This window comes from Leptonotus elevatus, chromosome 3 (assembly GCF_054856555.1).
Source record: "Leptonotus elevatus isolate MCC_2025b chromosome 3, RoL_Lele_1.0, whole genome shotgun sequence".
In the NCBI taxonomy this organism is placed as follows: Eukaryota; Metazoa; Chordata; class Actinopteri; order Syngnathiformes; family Syngnathidae; genus Leptonotus; species Leptonotus elevatus.
The window spans coordinates 18,632,481-18,655,023 of NC_141241.1; the positions used below are offsets into that span (position 1 = coordinate 18,632,481).

General features: G+C 37.4%; 2 protein-coding genes across 4 annotated transcripts; one reads left to right on the forward strand and one right to left on the reverse strand.

Annotated features, from left to right (window-relative positions):
• Positions 1–594: 594 nt before the first annotated feature.
• bloc1s6 (biogenesis of lysosomal organelles complex-1, subunit 6, pallidin) lies at positions 595–4,917 on the reverse strand. 3 transcript variants are annotated; one of them, XM_086071623.1, is made up of 7 exons: positions 4,762–4,888; positions 4,497–4,539; positions 3,924–4,001; positions 3,406–3,565; positions 1,837–1,924; positions 1,677–1,763; positions 595–1,454 (listed from the first exon to the last, which is right to left on the reverse strand). In XM_086071623.1, the coding sequence occupies exons 3-7, from the start codon at positions 3,979–3,981 to the stop codon at positions 1,335–1,337; spliced, it is 513 nt and encodes a 170-aa protein (XP_085927749.1). In that variant the 5' UTR covers positions 3,982–4,001; positions 4,497–4,539; positions 4,762–4,888; the 3' UTR covers positions 595–1,334. The 3 variants fall into 3 exon arrangements, with proteins under 3 accessions (XP_085927749.1, XP_085927750.1, XP_085927748.1); XM_086071624.1 differs by lacking the exon at positions 4,497–4,539 and having other exon boundaries at positions 4,833–4,917; XM_086071622.1 differs by lacking the exon at positions 4,497–4,539 and having other exon boundaries at positions 4,762–4,909.
• slc30a4 (solute carrier family 30 member 4) lies at positions 4,671–16,876 on the forward strand. The gene is made up of 9 exons (XM_086071621.1): positions 4,671–5,023; positions 7,330–7,577; positions 9,688–9,952; positions 11,050–11,196; positions 12,126–12,279; positions 12,420–12,648; positions 13,066–13,171; positions 13,262–13,396; positions 15,089–16,876. Exons 2-9 carry the CDS (start codon positions 7,434–7,436, stop codon positions 15,241–15,243), a joined length of 1,335 nt encoding a protein of 444 aa, XP_085927747.1. The 5' UTR covers positions 4,671–5,023; positions 7,330–7,433; the 3' UTR covers positions 15,244–16,876.
• Positions 16,877–22,543: the final 5,667 nt, after the last annotated feature.

The following is a 22,543-nucleotide window of genomic DNA, read 5'->3' on the forward strand; positions in this document are numbered from 1 at the left end:
ATGTAAAAATTACGGGGGGGTGGGGATACATCTGACTACTTAGTGTCTGTAACAATATTTGAAATGATGCCTTTATAAATAAACAAACGTTGTACTCGGACACAAATAAAACCAATGCGGTATGAGATGCCAGCAGCGCTCATAACTGAGGTGCAATTGAGAACGTCTTTGACATGCCCAAGCTGACATCTTCTGGGCTGACATTGTCATCGCACCCAACAGCACTTACGTCCTCAAAGATCAGCTTTTGTAGTTAATTATCGGTATTGAAAACAGTGATTCCCAAACATTGTGCTGTGAGAGATCATCAAATGTGCAGTGGGAAATTATCAGTTTTTCACTCAACAAGCCGAAAAAATATTGTATTTACTAAAAAATAATGTACAATCTTGAGATACCAGCAGTGACGGGTAGAACAATTACATGTTCTTCCACTAGATGGCAGAATAAACCTGTGCATCAACTTTTCAGACACTTGTGAGGCCATCAACATTTGACAGTTTAGGTTATTCAGTGTTTGTTAGTTAACAAAGAAAACTGAAAAAAGGAAGTGTATACTGTCAAGTGACATTGGGGACAAACATGACACACCACTTGTCATTTTTAAACAAAGACTTTATAACGTGAAACAATTAAGAGGCTCAATGCCCAATAACAATTATTGTACATTACATTTTATCTCAACAAAAACAGACAGGACAATGCTTGAATGTGTCATCAGGGGTCGACAGTTGAAAGTATCAATAATTAGCAACTCACCATCTTTGGTTTAAACCACATCAGCATAACTCAAGAGTCATCACACTGTTTTGCATGTTTGAGCGCATTTACACAAAATGGAATGCATTTTAAAAGGCATTTCGCTGGGCATACAGTAGCGATAGACGTACAAGTATTTAGTTATTTCATTTAATTCACTTCAGATTTCAAAAGCTCTCTATTTACCAGCAAACAGTCAGCTTTGTTCAGAAGATTTGTGATTGAAAGTGTGGACACAAGCGTCTTAAAGAATAGGACTCCTGTCAGGGTCATGCAGTTGACAATGTTCAACTGTTTTTAGGAAATTTCCCTGGAGTGGCAAGCTAGTGGCCTATAGTGAAAATTAAATAAGAACAAAATATATGCAGTGGGGGGGGGAAAAAGACTATTATTTGTAAGTTTGGCCACTTATGATTTTTTTTAAAATTGCTATTTAATTATTATGCTAATAAAAAAATAAAAAAAATTATATATATATTAAAAAAAAATAATCATGTGTCATTGGTTAGCCGCCATGTACATGTTGTTTTGTAGAAAATAGGCTTAAACATGCAAAACGACCAGAGTGCAGAAGCTTATGTTCTTTTAGCAGGCTTGGCAATAAGCTGCCGCTCTCTCTCCAGCTCCTTCTCACGCTGGTGCTCCCTCTCCAGCGCCTCCTTCTGCTTGTGCTGCTGCAGCTTTAAAGCTCGTTTCTGAAAGCACATGGAAACCATCAGTGGCTCGCCATTGTCACAAGGAGAAGATAAGCCATAATTGAGCACCAGAGGGGAACTAAAAAAAAACAGATAAATGCACTAAGTAGGTCTAAAATGGCATTATACATGCACATACAGAGAGGAGGTCTCAAATGATTAAAATAAGATGTAAGATAAAAAAATAAAAAAATAAAGGAAAATACACAGACAAATAATTACCTTTAGTTTTGTTGTTCTTTCATGGAGCAAAATCATCTCTTTCCTGATATTGACCAGTTTGTTGTGGTAAACCTTGGCTTCCGTAAACTGCAAAGCCAATAAAATGAATGAGGGAACCATTCAGGGTGGGCACGCTGGTGCAAGCCAGGGTCAAACATACCAGTGAATTCAGGTCAAGTAAGGCGTTGCACTCTCGGAACTTGGTGACTTCTTGGTCCAGTGTGTCCAACAAAATGAGCTGATTTTGTCTGGGAGGGCATGTAAATACATGTTACCAAGTCGACTTGCTAAAGGTTATTAGTTATTTTATTTTACCAGCTATTCTTTTATTTAGGTACATTACATGCAATACATTTTAATAGAATCATTGTTTATTTTTTGCTGTCCAATATATAAGTACAGTTGGTGTTCAAACCGTGCATAATATTTAGTGCTGTCAAAGTTAAAGCATTAACTGATTAATTCATCACAAAAAAATATCGCATTAATCATGAATTAACACAGATTAATCACACTATTAATTTTGACCATAGATGATCCTTTAGCGTGACAGCGGATGGCTACGCGTAAGGTAGCACAGGTTGTTTGAGCAATAAACATAATTACATGCAATAAAGTACAGCATTTAATGAATGTTTGCGTATGACATTTAAAATATTTGTTCATGCCAAAATATTGGGGTCATTTTTTCCCCATTTAAAATTGTGCAAGTAATTCATTGATTAGAAAAAGAGTGGGAGATGAGCGTGTGCAGTGGATCAAAAAAATGTTGAAGACGTCCTCATAACATTAAATGTCAAAAGAATTAACACATAAGCGGTGCTCTTCAAATTTGGCGAGGAAAAAAAATATTGATTAAAAAGCCTTTTTTATTAAGTGATTAATCGTGATTAATCACAATTCTAAGAAATTCAATTGTTTGACAGCTCTGATGATATTATAAATGAATACAAGTTACATTAAAAAAAAAGTGGGGTGTGTCAGGCGATTAAAATTTGGAATTGTAATTAATCACATGACTTCAATTGATAACTCACGATTAATTGCAAATTTTATATCTGTTCTAAATGTTAAATAAAATGTACAATAATAATAAAAACATATCTAGGTTTTCATACTCTTGTTAACATAAGTGGAAAACAATGTTAAACTAATAGAAATGTGCCTGTATCTTTTAGCCATTGATACAGTAATTTCATAATTCATAACATTGAGTTAAAATGAAAAAGATGTACTGTACTGTAAAAAAACGAGTGTGATATTGATTTGTGTTGAGGTCTTTCTTTTGCCACTAGATGGCATAATTGCATTTGTAAGACGGTGACAGCTCAGTGCATTTTACTTTTCATATTAAGAGCCATCTAATCTTTAACAGGAAGTAAAAAATCTGCACATTTTTACAATTGTACAATACAACCAAGTCTCCACAAATACTGTATATGCATTATAATGAATTTTATTACTGCAAAATTTTGACGTGGACGTGTCTGCTGCAGGCTTTACAAGTAAGGGTCAGTCATTAATTGTGCTTTTTATTTATTTATTGTAGCGTTAAAGGAACTTTAAATTAACTCAAAATAATTAACACACAAATTTTGACACCCCTAAAAAAAATCTAAATACACTTTTTTAGGAATAAAACCTCTTCCTTGCTTTTGATGAACTCTTATGTGCTTCTGTATTGTAATGTTGATGAACAGTGATGATCTGGGGTCGCCAACCAACTCACGTGAGCTCTTGCAGGGTACGTTTCGAGTTCTGCAGGCCAGGGATGTAGTGGGTTAGCAAGCCCTCTGTTAGCTTGTAGACCGCGTCATTGTTTATACACACATTTTCTAGAGGGGCGGAGCTCTCCACATACATTTGCTCCTTCGCCGGCAGCTGCACATCTGAAAAATGACGGCAAATGTACAAATATACATTGCTAGTCCAACATTTACCTCCATGCAAGACAAACTGAACTAGCGCGGAGTGACTTTGACGTCAGCGGTGTAGAGCATGGAAAATGTTTGAGAAATGACTACAAGCTTATGTATTATTTAAATGATTATACCTGATACATGAGAATAGCTTCACAAGAACAAAATTAAAGTCCAAGCTCAAGTCCAGACGATTCCAATTCATAACTATTACTGGGATGTAATGAGGCCTCTCAATCAGACACATTTGGACCACATTATCAAGGAAGAGCAGGAAAGACATTGTCAAGTCAAGAGTGTGTAGCGTGCGAACAGGTTTGTCACACACCTTCGATATGTGGAGGGTCACCCTGAGACGAGGGTCCTTCATCCTCCATTCCATCCATAAACCACAAGATTCAGCCACCTGCGAAAGACGCCAGGAAATCAGATGTTTTATACAATTTCCTACTTCCATCATAAGTGCTGAAACATTGCGTTGCTACTACTACTGTTATTACTCATCATGAAAAAAGCGAACCATTTACATTCAATATTTTTCTATGTTTTGAGTGGTTGCTTCATCAACATTCAGCGAACACATACATCCTTTAAGCTTATCAGACAGACGTTTCTTTAACGATGGTGCGGATTGGAAAGTTTCGTGAACATTTTTATCAACGGCAACTTTTTTTTTTTTTTAACCACATATCTACGATCAGTTGTGCGAAATAGCGAGTATGTCGTTGCGATTGTAAATCACGCAGACAGTTCAGTTAAATGACTGTCTTTGTATGACATTTCTGAACATTAGTAGGACATGTCACGAGTAAGGCAAGACTAGTATTAACTAATCGGTTGTTTGTGATACTAGGACGAGCCCAGTTAGCAGTAGGGCTAATCATGCATGACACATGCATACCAGTTGGGTGTAGTAGTGTTCTCCTTAAACTAGACCCCGAAACCTGTACACACAAAAAATGCCAAGGAAATCAGATGTTTAATCCACGTTATCAGACGACGCTAATCTCGTGATTCGTTGTGTGCGTCACGTTGTCATTGCAGGAAGAACAGACGAACAAGCCACAACCACAGTACAAGCTAGTAGTAACCAACCGGAAGATATTTTTTTTAACCAGCTACATATCTAACGAACGAACGTTCAGAATCGATTTACAACACTTTACCCGTTGGAATTTTTTTTCACGGCGACTTCAGGCGTTTAAACAGAAGCTGGCCAGACAACGACAAGATTTACATTTTGAGTTGTTTGCGGCTCACAAACGTCACATGATTCGTCCGGTCACGTGACTTGTAGACCTCTCCACCAAACTTGCTCGTTGACTTGGCTCAGCTTTTCCTTCCTTCTCACTTCCCACAGTTTCAGTTGGGACGGCTCCGCAGATGTCCCACGCTGGCTCAAGACATCGGGTGACAAAGTGTCGTCAGGTGAGTTTAGCCATGTTTATGTCATGTGATTTTTATGAAAACTCTTGATAGTCGCCTGCTGACACGACCAAACATCTCACAGTTACGAGCTAGCCTGTTACTGTTTAGCCAAAGCTGTTTCTTTGATGAAGACTTTTGATCTCTTTACAATATCTCTCTTATATGCCAGGATTTGTTTATCCATCTGTGCTGAAATACTGGCCATGCGTCCACCTCACATCATTTCCCCCCACCGCTGTGGTATGCAAATAAGATGAAACCTATCAAGGATTAGATGCAGTAAAAAATAAATAAATAAATAAATTGGCAGATTTTCTTAATTTTACAACTTCAGCTCTAGGCCTATATGTAGTTCATTAAGCTGTTTACAATAAAATTGACCTTATGGGTCTATACTTCTCTCTGGCAACTTTTGCCCAATTGAAAACCATGAAAACGGAATTTGTTAAATTCCTTGTTATTTGTTTAGTTCGTCAATTTTATTCATGGAGCAGCAATTCACATGATTTCAAGGTACTTCATATATTGTAGCTCAAGAGCTGCACTTCTCATACATTATGGGTATCTTCAGATTTATATATATATATATATATATATATATATATATATATATATATAATTCTTATCATCATCATCATTATTATTATTTTTTTTCTTTATTTAACTTTACTATCTGAGCAGAATGTCACTTTCGAGAGTTTGGCACTTGAGACGACATCAGCAATACTCGCCATTGCGTGCTGATATTGGTTAGAAGAAGTGTAATTGAATTCAATTTAAACAGTGCTGTCCAGCGTATTTGACCTGATGATGCTTTCCGCAAAGTTTAAGGGAAGGTGGTACACAAGTTTGAATTTATTTCACGGGTCTGTGGGGCAGTGGTCTGCATTGGCTAGTTGGTTGAATACTGCAGAGGCACAGGGGGTAGATGTGGAGAGAAAGTAGGATAGAGGGGTTAAACCGGCAAGGGACACAACTGGACACAGCAGCAGCCATATCAACTGGTTCTATAATGACCACAACCACTACGTTGTCAAGTTTGACACATGCTATAGAAAGAGACTGTATAGTAGCCTACTATTAGCAATATAAAAAAACAATAGGTGCTACTGGGAATAATTAAAAATGTCATTTTTGAGGTTGTTTTACCTCTACTGTGCAAACAAACTGAAATTTTAAGGGTTAATAAAATAAAAATAGCTCTTTTATATTACAGGGTCCTCTATTGAGCCTTTTTGAGTAGTGGCTCAAAAGTTTGTGGCCCTGCCAGAATTACTGGCTCTGTATATTCATGATATAATATGATAAGTTTGAATGATTATTATCTAGCAAATTTATACATTTGACAAGTGAATAATAGGAAATAAATATTGCATGTATTGTACATTGTACTTTTATCATAAAGCTTTTAGAAATACCACTTTTGTGTTGTTACGTGTTTTTTTTAATTTTGTAAATCCCAACCAATGGTGTGACATTTGTAGATGAATGATTTTGTATTTTGACATACATTTAAAGTTCACACACAGTATTTGTTTGTTCTCCACACAGGGATTATTACAGTAGAGGCCATTTAATAAAAAGAAGAAAAAAACAACTTGAATATTGGTACTTTTGCAGCTGTGTTGAATCTGTTGTTCTGCAATTCTTTTTGCCTACTTTGGTGGATTCGGCTACTGGTGTCTCTTGGGCATTTCTGCGTTTGTTCTTGACATACAAAAATACTCTGCTATTGTGGCTACAGCATCTTTTTGTCAGTTACTACACTTTCGTTTCTGTGTAAAGTCCACCTTTCTTGCGCACATAATATAATGAATTTCCGGGTTCGGAGACAGTGATTGTGAGGTCCAGCTCTTAACTGCGCCGCCGCCAGTTAAGCCATTTAAATAAAATATAAATATATATCGTGATTTACAACAAGACTAAATAATATTTCAAATTTCTTAGGATGAGAGAATAAAGTGTGTAGTCAGTGGTGAAATTGCACGATGAGGTGGCGAGTTTTTTTCTTTTTCTGGGCGGTATATTTTGTTCAATCCAATTCTTCATTTCATTATATTTATGTATACAATTTCTACTGGCTCGATCAGTGTCAGTGATCTTCAGCCATCGTTAACGCCGAACCCTGTAGTAATTAAAAGGACTGATGTTAGTGAACAGGAGTGAAAAAGATCGTTAAAATTACACATTACGTCACAATACTGAAAGGGCAGTAAAATGGAAGAAGGCCTGAGGGTAAAAGATATAAACCGTGATAAGAATGTGCTTGCTGTTGAGTAGCTACATATTGTTTTCATCTCTTCCAGGTCCCAGTGGAGTAAACTTACATGCTAGTAGCAGCTGCACAATGTGAATGATTGACCCAGGAGGAAAGTGTCCTGTATGCAGTTAGCCTGGGATACTTTTAAAGATGTCCGGTGGTAGCCTGTTGAGCAAGGTGCGCTCCGCCTTCAGGAGAGAGCGGAACGACTGGGACATGAGCAGCGACACGACGCCCTTCGACTTTTCCGAAGAGCTGGTGGAGGATGAAGCGCCCAAATTCAGCAAGCTGAAGGTATGGGAAGCCATTTATCCAATATACCCGTACTGTACTTGATATCTTTGACTTCAATAGTTAGCAGAGGTGGGACATATCGCTGGCACCAAAACCACATCTTTTCTATAAACCCCCAAAAAGGCATGTTTGTTGAGCCATTAACTTTGCATTGTCAAGGAGAGCAAGCCATTGTCAACACTATAGATTGGTCAACTCAATAATGTGTATGGATAACACGTGTGGAGACTGACTGACCAATAGTATTAGTGAGTATACATTTGGGAAATTTAGGAGGTTTTGCTCCGACGCATGTATAAGTCTTAACCTTCGAGTGAGTCCCAAGTTACTGAGGTAAAATTTAACCAAGTTATAAATCAAGTCATAAAATCCTCCACAGTCACATGTATTCACACATTTGCCACTTTGCACTGTCAGAACACATTCACAATTTTTTTATGGCTCTAAAACCAGCCTCAGAATTGGTATGGATAATGGATAGACAGGGTTGGGAGGGTTAATTTTAAAATGTTTTCCGTTACAGTTACAAGTTACCAGCTAAAAATGTAGTAATCCAATTACCATAATATTAAAGTAATGTAACTTCATTACTTTGGATTACTTTTGGATTATTGCTCATGAAGACAAAATAAAAAATAAATATCACCACAATATATATTCTATACAATGTGCCCCTGCTATTTGAGGGTGATATGGACCCAGGCAGCCTACAAATAGCAATGTGTAATTGATATCCATTAAAAAGCATGTAGGCTATAGATTGATTGATAGTTTCGTTCATATTGTGCTGAAATGCCACAATTAAGTAGTTGGTAGCTCTTGTAAACACGTCTTGTAAATCACCCATCCAGCATTCTTGCACTTATTCAAAGTACTGCTGTGCTCACATTAACATTTGGATATAACAGAACTTAAGAACAATAGTTTTGAATTATCCAGAAGAAAACAAGAGTGTATTTATTTATACACACCTCGATTTCACAATTTAGCTACTTTTCATTTTTTGTGTTATCAGCAAATTGAATGCTTTTTGGAGAGCCATTTGAGCATTTATTTGAGCGTACTACTAGTATGCCAATTCAGAACAGTGTGTGTACTTGTGTAGTGATCTTGAGGTGTAGATCAAGGTTACAGAATAAATGCTCATACAGCTTTATGAAAAGCTTTTTGATTCGACATGTCATCATCATTGCTCTTTTTTCTTTTTCTTTTTGTATGTGTGTGTGTGTGCGTGAGTGTGTACTCATTAATTCACCTAAAACCTATTGAAAATTCCATACCGTTCACCTAAACCGAATACTTCAGAATCCAGCTAGAGTCGTGAGGTTGTCAGGAGACCCGAGGAAGGATCAAAGAAAAAAGGAAGAAAAGTGAAATCCAGCACGGACCAGACATCACCTACTACCGGGTTACCAACCAGAGTCTTTCACCAACCCCAGAAACATATAAATTCCATCAAATTAGGGAGACCTCAAGAGACCAAAGGAGAGACTGAGGAAAGGAAGGAAGGACAGACGAAGCAGAGTGAGATCCACAGACATCAGCTTCCACCGATTCAACGACAAAAGGAAGAAGCAGATTGTGTTTGAATTTCGGTAGATGCTGGAGTGGTGGATCTGGCATGCATGAAAACCTCTACCAAAGAGGGGAGCCGTCGACCCCGACCAGGACAGAGCAGGGGCCACCGGCCGAAGAGCAAACCCAGGAAGCCAGGAGCGCCCCCCACCCCAACACGGCCCGCGCCCCCAGCCCAACGCAGCAAAACGGGGCAGGCACGCCAGCCCCCCACACACACACCCAGCCCCAGCCGCCCCACAAACCCCCAGACCCGTACTGTTTAATGCTTTTATAGCTTTTTGACTATTCAAATGTACTAGTATGATCTTTGTCCTCACAAGATAATTCATTGCACTAGTAGAACGACTGTGTCTTATTAGTAACGTTTTGTGACTTTTCTGCTCATTAGTAGGACTACATCTTATTAGTGAGGCAAAATTATGCACTATTAGACAACAACATGATGCTCCTACTATCGATGGCTTTAAAAAAAAAAAGTTTTTATTATTCTACTAGTTAGTAGATCAATCTGCAAATGACTTTCCATATGAAGGTGGTGGTCTCCGGCGAGATGTCGGACTACGCTGCCGGGGCTCCGTCCAACGGGGTGGCGGTCAACACGCTGTTGGTGGCGGGGCGCGAGCAAGACGACGACTCGCTGCTGGACTCATCCTCTAGCGTGGGCAGCCCGGGCTTGAACATGGACCCCTGCGACGGCTGCACCAAGAAGAGGGAGACCCTGAAGCAGAGGAAAGTGATGAAGAGGCTGGTCATTGCAGCTGTGCTCTACTTTCTCTTCATGACGGCGGAAATTATAGGTAAGCGCAGTCTATGCCTGCTGCATTCTTTATTCTGGCCCACTAAGTGTTGACATTATCAAGACATTATATATTTTATTTATTTAAAAAATATATATATATATTAATTAAACTATTTATTGATCTTATAAAATGTGTAATAAATGTATTGTAAATCATATTGTTGACTCAAAATTAAGAAATATTTAGTCAGATAAACAAATTTACATTTGCATTTAAAAATAACTATTTCATTAAAAATGTCTTGTAAATTATTGTAATGAAATGAAAAATATTTATAATTGTTTGCATTATTATTTTTTTTTTTACGGTATTCAACCCTGACTTCTCCATTGAGATGGGTAGACATGCTAACCATGATGCCAATGTGCTACCAACATAATAAACAATTCATTTTATGTATTCACCTCAAGTTAGTGAACGTAGCTTAAAGTCAATTTTGATCATATTTTACATTCATGGCGACGCTTTCTGCTTTCAATTAAACTACTGGTGCATATTCTTATTCAGAATTTTCCACCTTGACGGACTTCAACTTTAAAGATTGTTTGTCTCATGTAGCTTAATAAGATAACACAAATATTAAACAGCTCATACATATGATGCAGTGGAGGTGCAACTATTAAAAATCATTAATTAAGAACACCATTAAAGTACTACTTTAATAGGCAGTATCGTTAAGAGTAATTATTGTTCAAATATTAATGATACCCATCCATGTCCTGTTTTTGAATATAGGGATGGAAATAAATAAAAAATATCGGATTTATTGATTCATCAACAAAATAGTAGACAGATTAATCACTTATTAAAATAGTCGTTAGTTGCAGTTCCTTACTATAAAAGGACGACTTTAATATTAAACATAATACACAACTCTGACATGGATTTTCCATGGAGGTCGTTCCTTAAACTGAATTTGCTGCTTTGTTTGTTGTTCGGGTTATGTATAATTGTAATAACTTTTAACATGCTGTAAAGACTTTTTAATTATTTTTTTATGCATCTCTTGCATAGGATTACATGTTGCCCAATGTTGTGGCCGGGTTATATACGTGTCTCTGATGACCATGGATTTCATTGTATGGTTCTTCCAGGCGGCTATGTATCAAACAGCTTAGCCATCATGACTGACGCTGTGCACATGTTAGCTGATGTGGTGGGAATCCTGTTCTCTCTGCTGGCTCTGTGGCTGTCCACTAAACCACCCACCAAGAGATTCACCTTTGGACTGCATCGGCTTGGTAAGGCTCTCCTTTCAAGAACCCAAACCCGGCGTGCGATTCTAAGCCCAGATATGACCGAAGGCTGTGTGTTTTAGTTTGTGTAGTCGTAATGTGTGTTAAGTACACACTGAACACGTTTTGGACTTGTGATGCAAATTTACAGATTTCACAATTCAGTCCTCTTGTACAAGAGCAGGAAAGGGGAATTTCAATAATAGAGGGAATTTTGTTGTCTTCGTCGTGACCTGTCAGTCAATATCTCATTCACTGCCATTGACGGCTATAAACGTCAAAAATGTATTTAGACTATTTCTATTAGTTTAAATTGTTTTCCACTTTTGTTAACAAGAGTATGAAAACCTATACTTTTTTTTTAATCATCTTTTTTTTTTTTTTGAAAAGATTATTAAAAATTTGGGGCGTCAGGCGATTAAAATTTGTAATTGAAATTAATCGCATGACTTCAATAGTTAACTCACGATTAATCACAACTTTTGTTCTAAATGTACAATCATTTTCTTCTAGGTTTTCATACTCTTGTTAACAAAACCAAAAAAAGTTACACTAATAGAAATAGTTCAAATGAATTTTTGACGTCTATAGCCGTCAATGGCAGTGAATGAGAGGTTATGCCAAGGTTGCACTCTAGGTTTGATTGATAGCAGCCATCAATTGTCAACCAATTACATTGCATTTTCTAAGAGGCGTTTCCATTGCAATTGAAAGCTTTGTTTGTGAAAACTTTTGAGGCACAAACAAGACTAACAGTTCCATTTAATATGCATCCAGAAAATGGTTTGATTTGAGAAGGCCATTTTTGATGTCATTTATTTGTCAGATAATAATAATAATCTTAAAGCTGTGGTATTTTTAGATCCGATCTGTCATTCAAAGCCTAAGAGGGCCGCAGGGAAAGCTTCTGTGATACTTGACTATTTCTGGTGCAGAGGTGATAGCAGCGGTCCTCAGTGTGGCGCTTATCTACATCCTGACGGCGATATTGCTCTTCGAGGCCGTTCAGAGGACGGTAAACCAAGACTTCAACATCGATGGCGATGTCATGATTATCACGGCGGCTGTGGGCGTGGCTGTCAACCTCATGTGAGTCCGAATGTGCTTCTCACTACATCGTGTGTATGTGTACATATACGAGAGACTGAGACTGAATGTGAGTGACAGTATTTGTGCGCGATAGTGTGACTACAGTTTATAAAGTTATTTATTTATTTTTTCCTATTCAGAATGGGCTTCTTACTGAACCAAGGTGGTCACCTTCACTCACATGGGCACGGTCACTCTCACGCTCACTCTCACGGCGCGCCAACTGCCCCGGGGTCGCAGTCCGCAGGGTCGGCACAGAACCAAAGACCGCACGGCAGCCTGGCTGTCCGAGCCGCCTTCATCCACGCTTTGGGCGACCTCCTGCAGAGCCTCGGGGTTCTCATAGCTGCATACGTCGTCCGCTTCAAGGTGCTCATATGAAGTCACATGTTTATTACACATAAAAGCAATATTTTAATGTGTCTTGCAAGTACAGCCTCTTTTATTATCTACTTTGTAGTCTGTGTGCTGCTTGTATAACAGTATAACTTTACTGTCTCCTCAAAATAACTCGCAGCCTTTGAATGTCACAACTGGCAACAAAAGTGAGTTCACCCCAGAATGAAAATGTCCAATTTGGGCTCAATTAACAATTATCCCTGTCAAATGTGATGTGACTCAGTGTTACAAGGTCTCAAGTGTGAATGTGTCAAATTAACACTTACTTGTGTGGACAGACCTATAGATTTTTTAAAAAATATTACATTTACCAACATAGGACAGGGGCCACAACATTCTGAGCTACTTTTGGCTCAACTGTCAGGCTCTATCTCTCTATCTCCTCAGCCCGAGTACAAACTTGCAGATCCCATCTGCACCTACATCTTCTCCATTCTGGTTCTGTTCACCACAGTCCGCATCATACGTGACACAGCAGTCATCGTGCTTGAAGGCAAGTATCGGATTCTTCCCAAATGTAAGATCTTGTGCTCCTCCATGAGGACTCACGTAGCGGTTTTCCCTTTTTTTTGGCGCCGCCCAGGCGTGCCCAGGCACCTGGACACAGTGCAGATCAAAGAGGATCTCCTAAAACTGGAGGACGTGCAGTCGGTGGATGAGCTGAATGTTTGGGCGCTGACAACAGATAAGACCGCAGCACTTGTGCATCTTCAGCTAAGTGAGTGGCTTCAGCACAACATGCAGATGTCAAATGTATTTATCCGATTTTCTTTGCGTAATTTTTTGTTCTGTTACGGGAATGGGAGGTTGATTTGCTTGGACTCGGTTATGTGATTCAAATTTATTTTTGAACATCTGGGTTCCTGGTAGGGGTGGACCAAAAAATTGATTCTCATAAGAATCGCGATTCTCATTTAGTACGATTCAGAATCGATTTTAAATGTCCCAAAATCGATTTTATTTAGATGATTTTATACTGTCTTCCCTTTGTTTGTGTGTGCCTTTAGTTGGAGCGCTGTTCATATTGTACCCGATTTGGCCACTTAGGGGCAGTGTGGTTCCACGCGGTCTGATGCACTGTTAAGTTGTAGTCACATTAGAGAGTAGAATGAAAAAGTCACGATCAAGTTATTCCAATAAAAGTAGTTTTTTGCAGCGTGGAGACGTTCTTTTGAGTGATAAAAGGGCCGTGAGTAGAGCACTAATTAGCATTAGCGAGTCAGACTGGAGTAGATCATTACGATTCCTTGAACATCTATAAATTGAAGCAAAAATCATTGTCAATCAAATTATTGTGAATCAAAAATCGTTCTTAATCGATTCTGAATCGAATCGCACACACCAAAAATCGGAATTGAATCGTGAGACATTCAAAGATTCCCACCCCTAGTTTCTGGACATTTTTTTGTTTTCTCGCTTCCTTTTTATTAAACCACCAACAGTGTTAATGCAAATGTAATGACATTTTCCAAGGGTGTGAGGTTTTGCCTATTTTTTTTTAATTTCGTAAACACCTGCGGCTTGGCCGGGTGCGGCTTACATGTGTAGTATTCCCCAAATTGAGCTAGTGCGCCTTCTAGTCCAGAAATTACTGTAGTTAGCATTAGTATGCCCCTCTTTCTATTGGATGGCGATGTGTATCTAAAGTTGCATCTGATTGGTCAAAGTCAGATAAAAGCATACAATTTCATATAAAACTCAATGCACATCTTTGGGATATGCATATTGAATGTGCCATAATCGCAATTTATTTATATATATATTATATTATATTATTGTGCAGCCAAGTAGAAAGATATAAGGAAAATGTGGTAGCTTACTTTACAGATGGTTTGAAAACCTTTGGCTGTTAAAAGAAGCAAAAAAAAAAGTATTTATAATTACACACTTTTTGTGCCAAAAATGTCCACAAACAAGCTGAAAGGGATGTCAAACAAGGCCTGAGGCCAGTTGAACATGTGCACAAGTCCGGTTCTTCCTGTTTAAGTCCGAGCGTGACACATCACTGACCTAACAGGACAGAACAGAAATCTTCACACTGTAATTAATATCTTCATCATGCACGACTTTGTCACAACAAAAACGAGACAATCCTGTCCCCGTTCCATACGATAGTTTAATACTAAATTCAAGTTCCAAAAACTATAACAGGTTGGGGAAAAAAGAAGGATCTCGATTAAACAAGATGTCATGGCAGTGGCATTAAAAATAGAATTGTTTTGAAGTCGGCTTCCACCACGGCAAGCGCTCATAACTAAAATTGTTGCTCGTTTCTCCACAAATGTAGTCAGCTCCCTTTTTAAGTCGAGGTACGATTGTACTACGTTGCGTCCTGTCGTCACTCATTTTAGAAGAAAATGAGAACCTATGACTGCTTTTCCAACCTCGTGTCACCATATTATGCTTCCAGCGCCCTTAAGTGCCAACAACTGGGAGGACGTCCAGGCAAAGGCCCGCCACCTGTTGCTTCACACCTACGGCCTGACCAGATGCACGGTTCAGGTCCAGACGCGCAGAGAGAGGCCCGCGCGCATCTGCGCGCACTGCGAGCAGCCCCGCACTTAAAGACGCTCCCCGCTTTGCTTTTGTTTGTTTCTCTTTTTGCGCATTTCTGCGAAGCCGCGTGTTGGCGAGTTCATGCAGAAGGCACCCGGCCGTTGCTCCAGCGCCCCAAAACGATGCCGAACAATAGGCAGGAGGCCTGTGACGACTGACTGCTACCCATGCAGAGTTGACTGACCTTTGACACGTTCAGTTAAGGAAACGTGAACCTTCAGCACATTCTCTTCATTCATTCACCATTAAGGCCTAAATATCTGTATTGTACACTTTGGTTCATGGCAACTGGTGTATAGTTTTTGTTCTTGTGTCTTCAGCCTCAGTTTGTTTGTCTATTTGTTCGATAACCTTGATAGCCAGTTTGAAGGTCAGGGTACTAGTACACTCTTCACTAGTAAAACAATGCACTAATAAAACAACTTTGTCTTGCTAATGTTTTCCGCATACTAGTTAGGACTACTACATGCTACTAGTGAGGCAAAACTGTGCACTACCAGTGCTGCTAGTTATCTGGTACACAGTTTTGCCTCACTAGTAGTAATAAATAGTTGCCCTAATAGTAAGGACAAAAAATATACTAGTACACGGAGCGCAAGATCGATCTCGAATAAATGCTTTCCATGTTTTTGCCGTTTGAACTTTTATTCATTCTTTCATCTGTCCTTTATCTTCAGATTCAAGCCCGTGTACTAGTATATTTGCCTTCTCCTCACTAGTAGACAACTCAGCACACTAGTAGAATGACTGTGTTACTAGTGATGTTTTTTCCACGACTGCATTGCACTACAGTATGATGTTCCTGCACACTAGTAGGACAACTTTGGCTACTCCATGCTACTAGTGACAAGTGCCTCACTAGTAAAATGGATATTCTACTAGTGCAGAGTTTCACTCCAGTCATAACAGTTGTCTTACTAGTGAATGATTTCCATTAAGCTGTTTAAGTACTTATTTGATAGCCTTCATGTCCATCAAGGTCCATGTGACTAGTATGCTCTTTGTTCTTACTAGTATTTTGACATTGGCATACTTCACAGCCTTGCAGGACAACTACATGTTACCAGGGAGGTAAAACTACTGGCGGCTATTTTGGTATTGCTAGTATTGTTACTCCTGCAGCACAAAAGTTTAGCTGTATGGTTTGCTTGCATACTAGTAAGACAAAAATGGTACTAGTACTTAACTCCATTGTCCTACTAGAGAGCACACATGTACTAGTATATGGACTTTAAATTGGGCATCTAGAATATGGAAGAAACGTTCGAACAGCTTTCCCTAGAATACCAGCAATGTACAGCTGTGGCCAGTTAAGCTGATTGAATCAGCTAATACACCTCACTGTACTAACCAAAGTCACTTTATATTAAACAAAAACACTGCAAGAGTATTCCATACTAGTAGCGTATTCAAATTAATTGCTGTCAACAGTTTGGAGTTGCAGGTGTCAGCAGTATGTTTGAGTGTCATGAAGGCTGCTGTACCTCAGAGGTGGCTGACAGTATTGTCAACTCTTCTCCATTCGGTATTCTGAGAGAAAGTGTGACTTGGCATTCACAAAACGTTCATATCGTAGTAATAGAAACACAAATCATGATCACTGTTTTGTTTTGTAATAAAATAGTTCAATGTTTCACCCACAGTGCTTCAGGTGTTTGTTTGTTTTTTACAAAACTTGGTTACGTGGGGTAGTGTACTAATGTTTTTACCTTGCATTATGCCGTTGCATAGGACACTAGTTAGCCCATGTAAGTGCGCTAATAATAGTGTCACGTATTCTACATTGAACAATGCAAATAGCAAATAATAAATGAATTGAAAATAATACAACTATGCAGCTTCGTCATTCGTACATGTCAGGGAAGCCGCAAAGGCGCAAACACCTAAAGCAAACTTCGAAATAAAGCTGACCAAATAATACATTAACACCAATGCCTTGGTGTATTTAACTTTGAAAGTCTGCCCGCATGGTGGCGTGAACGTCTGCTTGACTACTTCCCTTTGACATTTTGGCTTGCATTATCGACGTTTTTATTAAAATTACATATTTTCTACCACCATTATCATAATGCCAACCCGAAAGTATATTAAATAGCGAATTTAGGACGCGAAGAAACCGCAAGTTAATTACGCCGTCATTGCACGATACGGTACAAGTTTCCGGCGTTTGTGGCTAGTAGCTAACTGTTAGCGTTAGCATCGAGTGCCTGGCTAGCAACTAGTTTGACAGCTGTTGCTTGGCTCGCTTGCTTTTCTTATTGTGGACCTATGCTACTTTGTGATCCACTCTCGCTGTTTAAACGACGGAAATGTGCCTTAAATTGCAATTAGACGTATTTTTCATTATTAAAAATAAATAAATAGAACTTTGCCTTCATTTATAGTTAGACCATGTATAAAATAATTATGTATCTTGCTTTATATTGCACTTAAAGTTGTTTTCCTAAATCCTAACAGGCATATTAGACATTTTGAGTTTATATATATATATATTTATTTATTTTATTTTTTTTAATGGGAAAAAGCATTTTATAAAAATAAATTAAGACAAAGGTCTATTTATCTGATTTTTTTTATTTAGTATTATTATTATTATTTTAAACAATCCGATCAGTTACTTTTGTGATCAGTTGCACCACTAGGCCGGTAAGTAAGCTAATGTTAGTTGTTTATCGGCTAATTATTGTTGCTAGCTGCGTAGTTTATGCGACTGTCAACTCACTAGTAAGACATTGCAAACACAAAAATCTGTTGCACCATTCTGGGTTCACTCCCTGAGCCCCTGACTCCTACTTTGATGCTCACCCCCAAATAATATCATCTATGATGCAAAAATGACTCGAAAGGACTTGGAACTCAAAGTGTAGGACTTGTGAATTGCTTGAGACTTGTCAGTCTTGACTCGGGACTTGAGACTTGTGACTTGCAATGCAATTACTTACTCCCACCTCTGCCTTTTACTACCATAGCAAACACAGCATGGGTTGTTATATCCTTTCCGTCCACCTGGTGGAGCACTTTCATCATACAGAATAGTAATAGTGTACTTAATGTGGTTTTTGGGTGGCTGAGAGTGTATTGCAGTTACAGCTTGGCTTAAAGGATCAGCACCTTTCCCTCTTAAAATCATAGCTTTGTTGAATAACATCTTATTGTTAAAAAGACGATATGTAATGTAAACAGAATGCACCAAACATTTTCTAACATTTGCCGTGTGGAATTCCACTTCACTCGGGATGGGAGGCATAATAGGGCGAGTGTCTGGGTTGCCAGACAGCGTCTGTGTGACCATAAAACGAAAATGTGTACTTTGCAAACACCCACGTGACTGACCACACTAACGTTACAACTTAGTCGGTGAGCATGAAACAACAGTATTCACACACCTAAATTTAAAGGAGCCACAGGTCCAATCAAGTATTATCACAGTTTAGTAATACGATCTAGAAATCTATAGAATTTGGTAGTACATTGATTCTCATAGTTTTCATATAAAGTTCTATTATCAAGAAACTGGTAGTATAATGGTTGACATACTGATTAATAATAACGTCTTATGTCTATTAACCAGAAAGTTGTAGTGCAATGGTGCACATAGATGGCTGATAAAGTAGAAGTGTAATGGCTCACATTACATTGGCTTTGTAGTGGTTCACATGACTGATTCGTAGTCTATATTATCTAGAAATGGGTAGTATAATGGCTCGTGTGGCGGGTCAATAAAGTATGTATTTTCTATGAATTGGTAGTGTAGTGGTTCACATAGATAACTAATAAGGTCTGTGTTATCTATAAATAAGTTGTATAGTACCTCACATAGTTGATTAATACTAAAAAAAAATGGTAGTGTGGTGGTTCACATTGATGACTATAAAAGTCTGTATTTATTTAGAAATTGGTAGTATAGTGGTTCACATAGATGACTAAAAAAGTCTATTTTTCTAGACATTGGTGGAAACTGATTCTGCAGTATTCCACATAAGGGCTCAAAATGTATCTAGACTTTGATAGTGTAGTCGCTACAAATTCCTTCCAACGCTTTATATCCTTCCTCTTCCTCCTCTGCTATTGTTTCCTAAAATAACATTTGCGGCTTGATGGATTCACCTAGATACAGAAACCCTTCCAATACATTTCAGAAGAGTCAGCATTTCCTCTTCATGACATGACACGACTGGGGGCAACTACCCAACGCAAAGTTTCACAACAAACAGGGGAAATATTATGCAGGGATGAACGTGATTGGACATTAAGTGGATCCACTTGTGCTCCTTAAAGGAAATCATTGTTGGCGAAGGTTTGAAGCTCACTTCTTGATAACTGGTTGGAGGAGATTCTTTATTTGGATGGTGGCAATGACTAAGCAGCCAGGATTGGAAATTTGTGCCTGCTTTTTTTTTCACCTCAAACTTCCTCAAACTAAATAGCAATAAAACTGAAATTGGTCGTGTATTTATACACATAGATAACTAATAAAGTATACATAATCTACAAATAGGTGTTGTAGTAGTTCACACTCAGGTAGTGTAGTAGTTTACAGCACTGGTTAAAGATTTCTATAACTATTATCTACAAAATGGTCATGTAGTGGTTCACATAGCTATAATTGACTAATGTGTAATTTGTATACACGTTTGTTCCCCTATTGGACTCATAAAGTCTATATTTATGATCTAGAAATAGGTATTTGTAGTGGTTCAGACGGTTTTCTAACAAAATCTACATGCATTGTCTTGAAATTTGTAGTAGTTCACATACCAGACTGACTGAAATGATCAATAAATACCATCCAGAAAATGGTCGAATAGCAGTTCATTGACAATGACTATAATTTTACTCAGCTTCATGTAGCTGACTAATGACGTCTACGTTTACGATATAGAAATAGGCTGTAGTGGTTGAGTTAGATTTCAAAGAAATTCTGTATTGTCTTTAAATTAGTCATGCTAACGTAGCTACGCAGCTAACTAAAAATGTCTGTGTAATTATCTGGAAATTGGAAGCACAGTGGTTTACATAGCAGGTTATTAGTCGCTTCTTTATATATAAATTTGTGGTATAGTGTTTACATAGCTGATTAACGAAGTAGTGTAATGGTTAACATAGCTGAATAAAAGAGCTTCAATCATAATCAGGCCACTGTTAGTGTAGTTCTTCACACAGCTGACCAATAGTCAAGAACTGTAATGATGAAACTAATCATTGTGTAGTGTCGCACATAGCTGACCAATAAAGTCAACAACTAAGAAGAAAAAGGATCAGGAGTCATGATTTGATTTTGATGTACTTGCCAATCTTTTCAGTCATTTAGAGTGTCTTGTTGTTAAGTGGTGTGTCGAATTTACAAATGATTTGTTTTCATTTTCCAGGGATTCTAAAATTTTTGTAAGCCACTGTAACCTAATGCAATGTAACAAAATATTTTCTTAAATATAGGGGGGGGGGGGCTTTACCTAAATAATGATCATATTATAATGTAAAGGTACCTTTTTTTTTAAACAAATAAACTATTTGAACTATTTCTATTAGTTAAATTTTTTTTTTTAATTTTTAACATTTTAACAAGAGTATGAAAACCTAGATTTTTTTTGTACATTTAGAACAGATATAAAATTTGTGATTAATCCTGAGTTAACTAGTGAAGTCATGCGATTAATTACGATTACAAATGATTAAATTACAAATAATCTTTTCTTTCTTAAAAAAAAAATATATATATATATATACAAATTCTAATAATATATTTTTTCTTTTAAAGAAAAGATGATTAAAAATTAGGGGCGACCGGCGATTAATTTTTTTTATCATAATTAATCGCATGACTTCACTAGTTAACACACGATTAATCAAAAATTTGATATCTGTTCTAATACAAAATAAAAAATCTAGGTTTTCATACTCGTGTTAACAAAAGTAGGAAAAAAATTTAAACTAATAGAAATAGTTCAAATTAATTATTGACGTCTATAGCCGTAAATGGCAGTGAATGAGTTAAATGCAACTGTATTATACTTCAAATTTAAATAAAACTGAACCATATTTAACAAATATATAAATTGTAATTAAAAGTATTCTTAAATATTGTAATTTTAAAAAGTTCAAGCTACAGTAATATTATTCTGTGCTGCAGGGAATTTAGTGCACTCAGCAGTCGACTTGTGATTGCTGTGATGGTATGTTGTGTGATTTTTATTATTATTTGAATCCCTTCATACCAACTATGTCGAGCAACAACAACAACAAAAAGTGGTCGGGCAAATATGCACTCTAAAAACAGTTGGGTCAAAAGTAACCCAACTATGGATCAAAAACGGACCGAACCACTTTATGGGTCAGTTTGACCCAACTTTGAGTCAAGAAATTGGTATTTTTTAACTCATAAATATTGGTCAGATCCTTTACTTGGGTCAAAAATTGGGTCATTTTATATAAAACAACCCAGAAAGTTGGGTCAAATTGACCCAAATAGAGGATTGGTCCGTTTTTGACCCATAGTTGGGTTATTTATTTTTGACCCAACTGTTTTTAGAGCGTGTGCTTGTTAATCAAATCATCTTTCTCCATTGAAATTAATGGAAATGTCATTAATCCATTAGTTTCCCAAAATAACCCAACAAAAATGTTTGTTTGTTTTTTAAATAAGGTAAATAAATAGCACTATATAAAAACCTTTATTAAAAAAAAAAAATAGAAAGTAATGCATTATTATATTGTGTAGTATAGTACAGACATATGGATAATTATCACTTCACAGAGGATAAAGATATGTGCCTGCGATTATTTTTTACATTTATCTGTCAACATGTGTTGCACCACATTTGTGTTCAAATATGTTGCTTGCGTTGTTTGTTAGCATTAAGCTAGCAGACTGTAAGGCAGTGTTGTTTAAAATACACAACATGTAATCATTTTTGTTTAGTTTGACAGTAAACTTCAAATGGCAGTTGAGTTGAAGGCTGCTTTTGAAGAATTGTTCAAAACAAACAACAAATTGCCATACTGTTGTGCTTTGAAAGGTTCAAAATGTTGCTCACAAGTGAAAGAAAAAAATCTGCCAAACAATGGCTCAAATCGAAAACATAATAATATCTCAAGTGATCACTTAACAATAATTTTCATATTCAAGCATAAATGCAAACTTTGACATCCATGCAAAATAAAATATTTTATTTGCAAGAACTGTATCAAGTTTTAAACATTTTATTTAAACAATCAATCTTTAAACTGTATGACAAAAACATGTTGAGTGATACTCACCCATCCAATTAAAAAAGGATTAGTAGTGGATCAATACATTCAAGAGTGCACA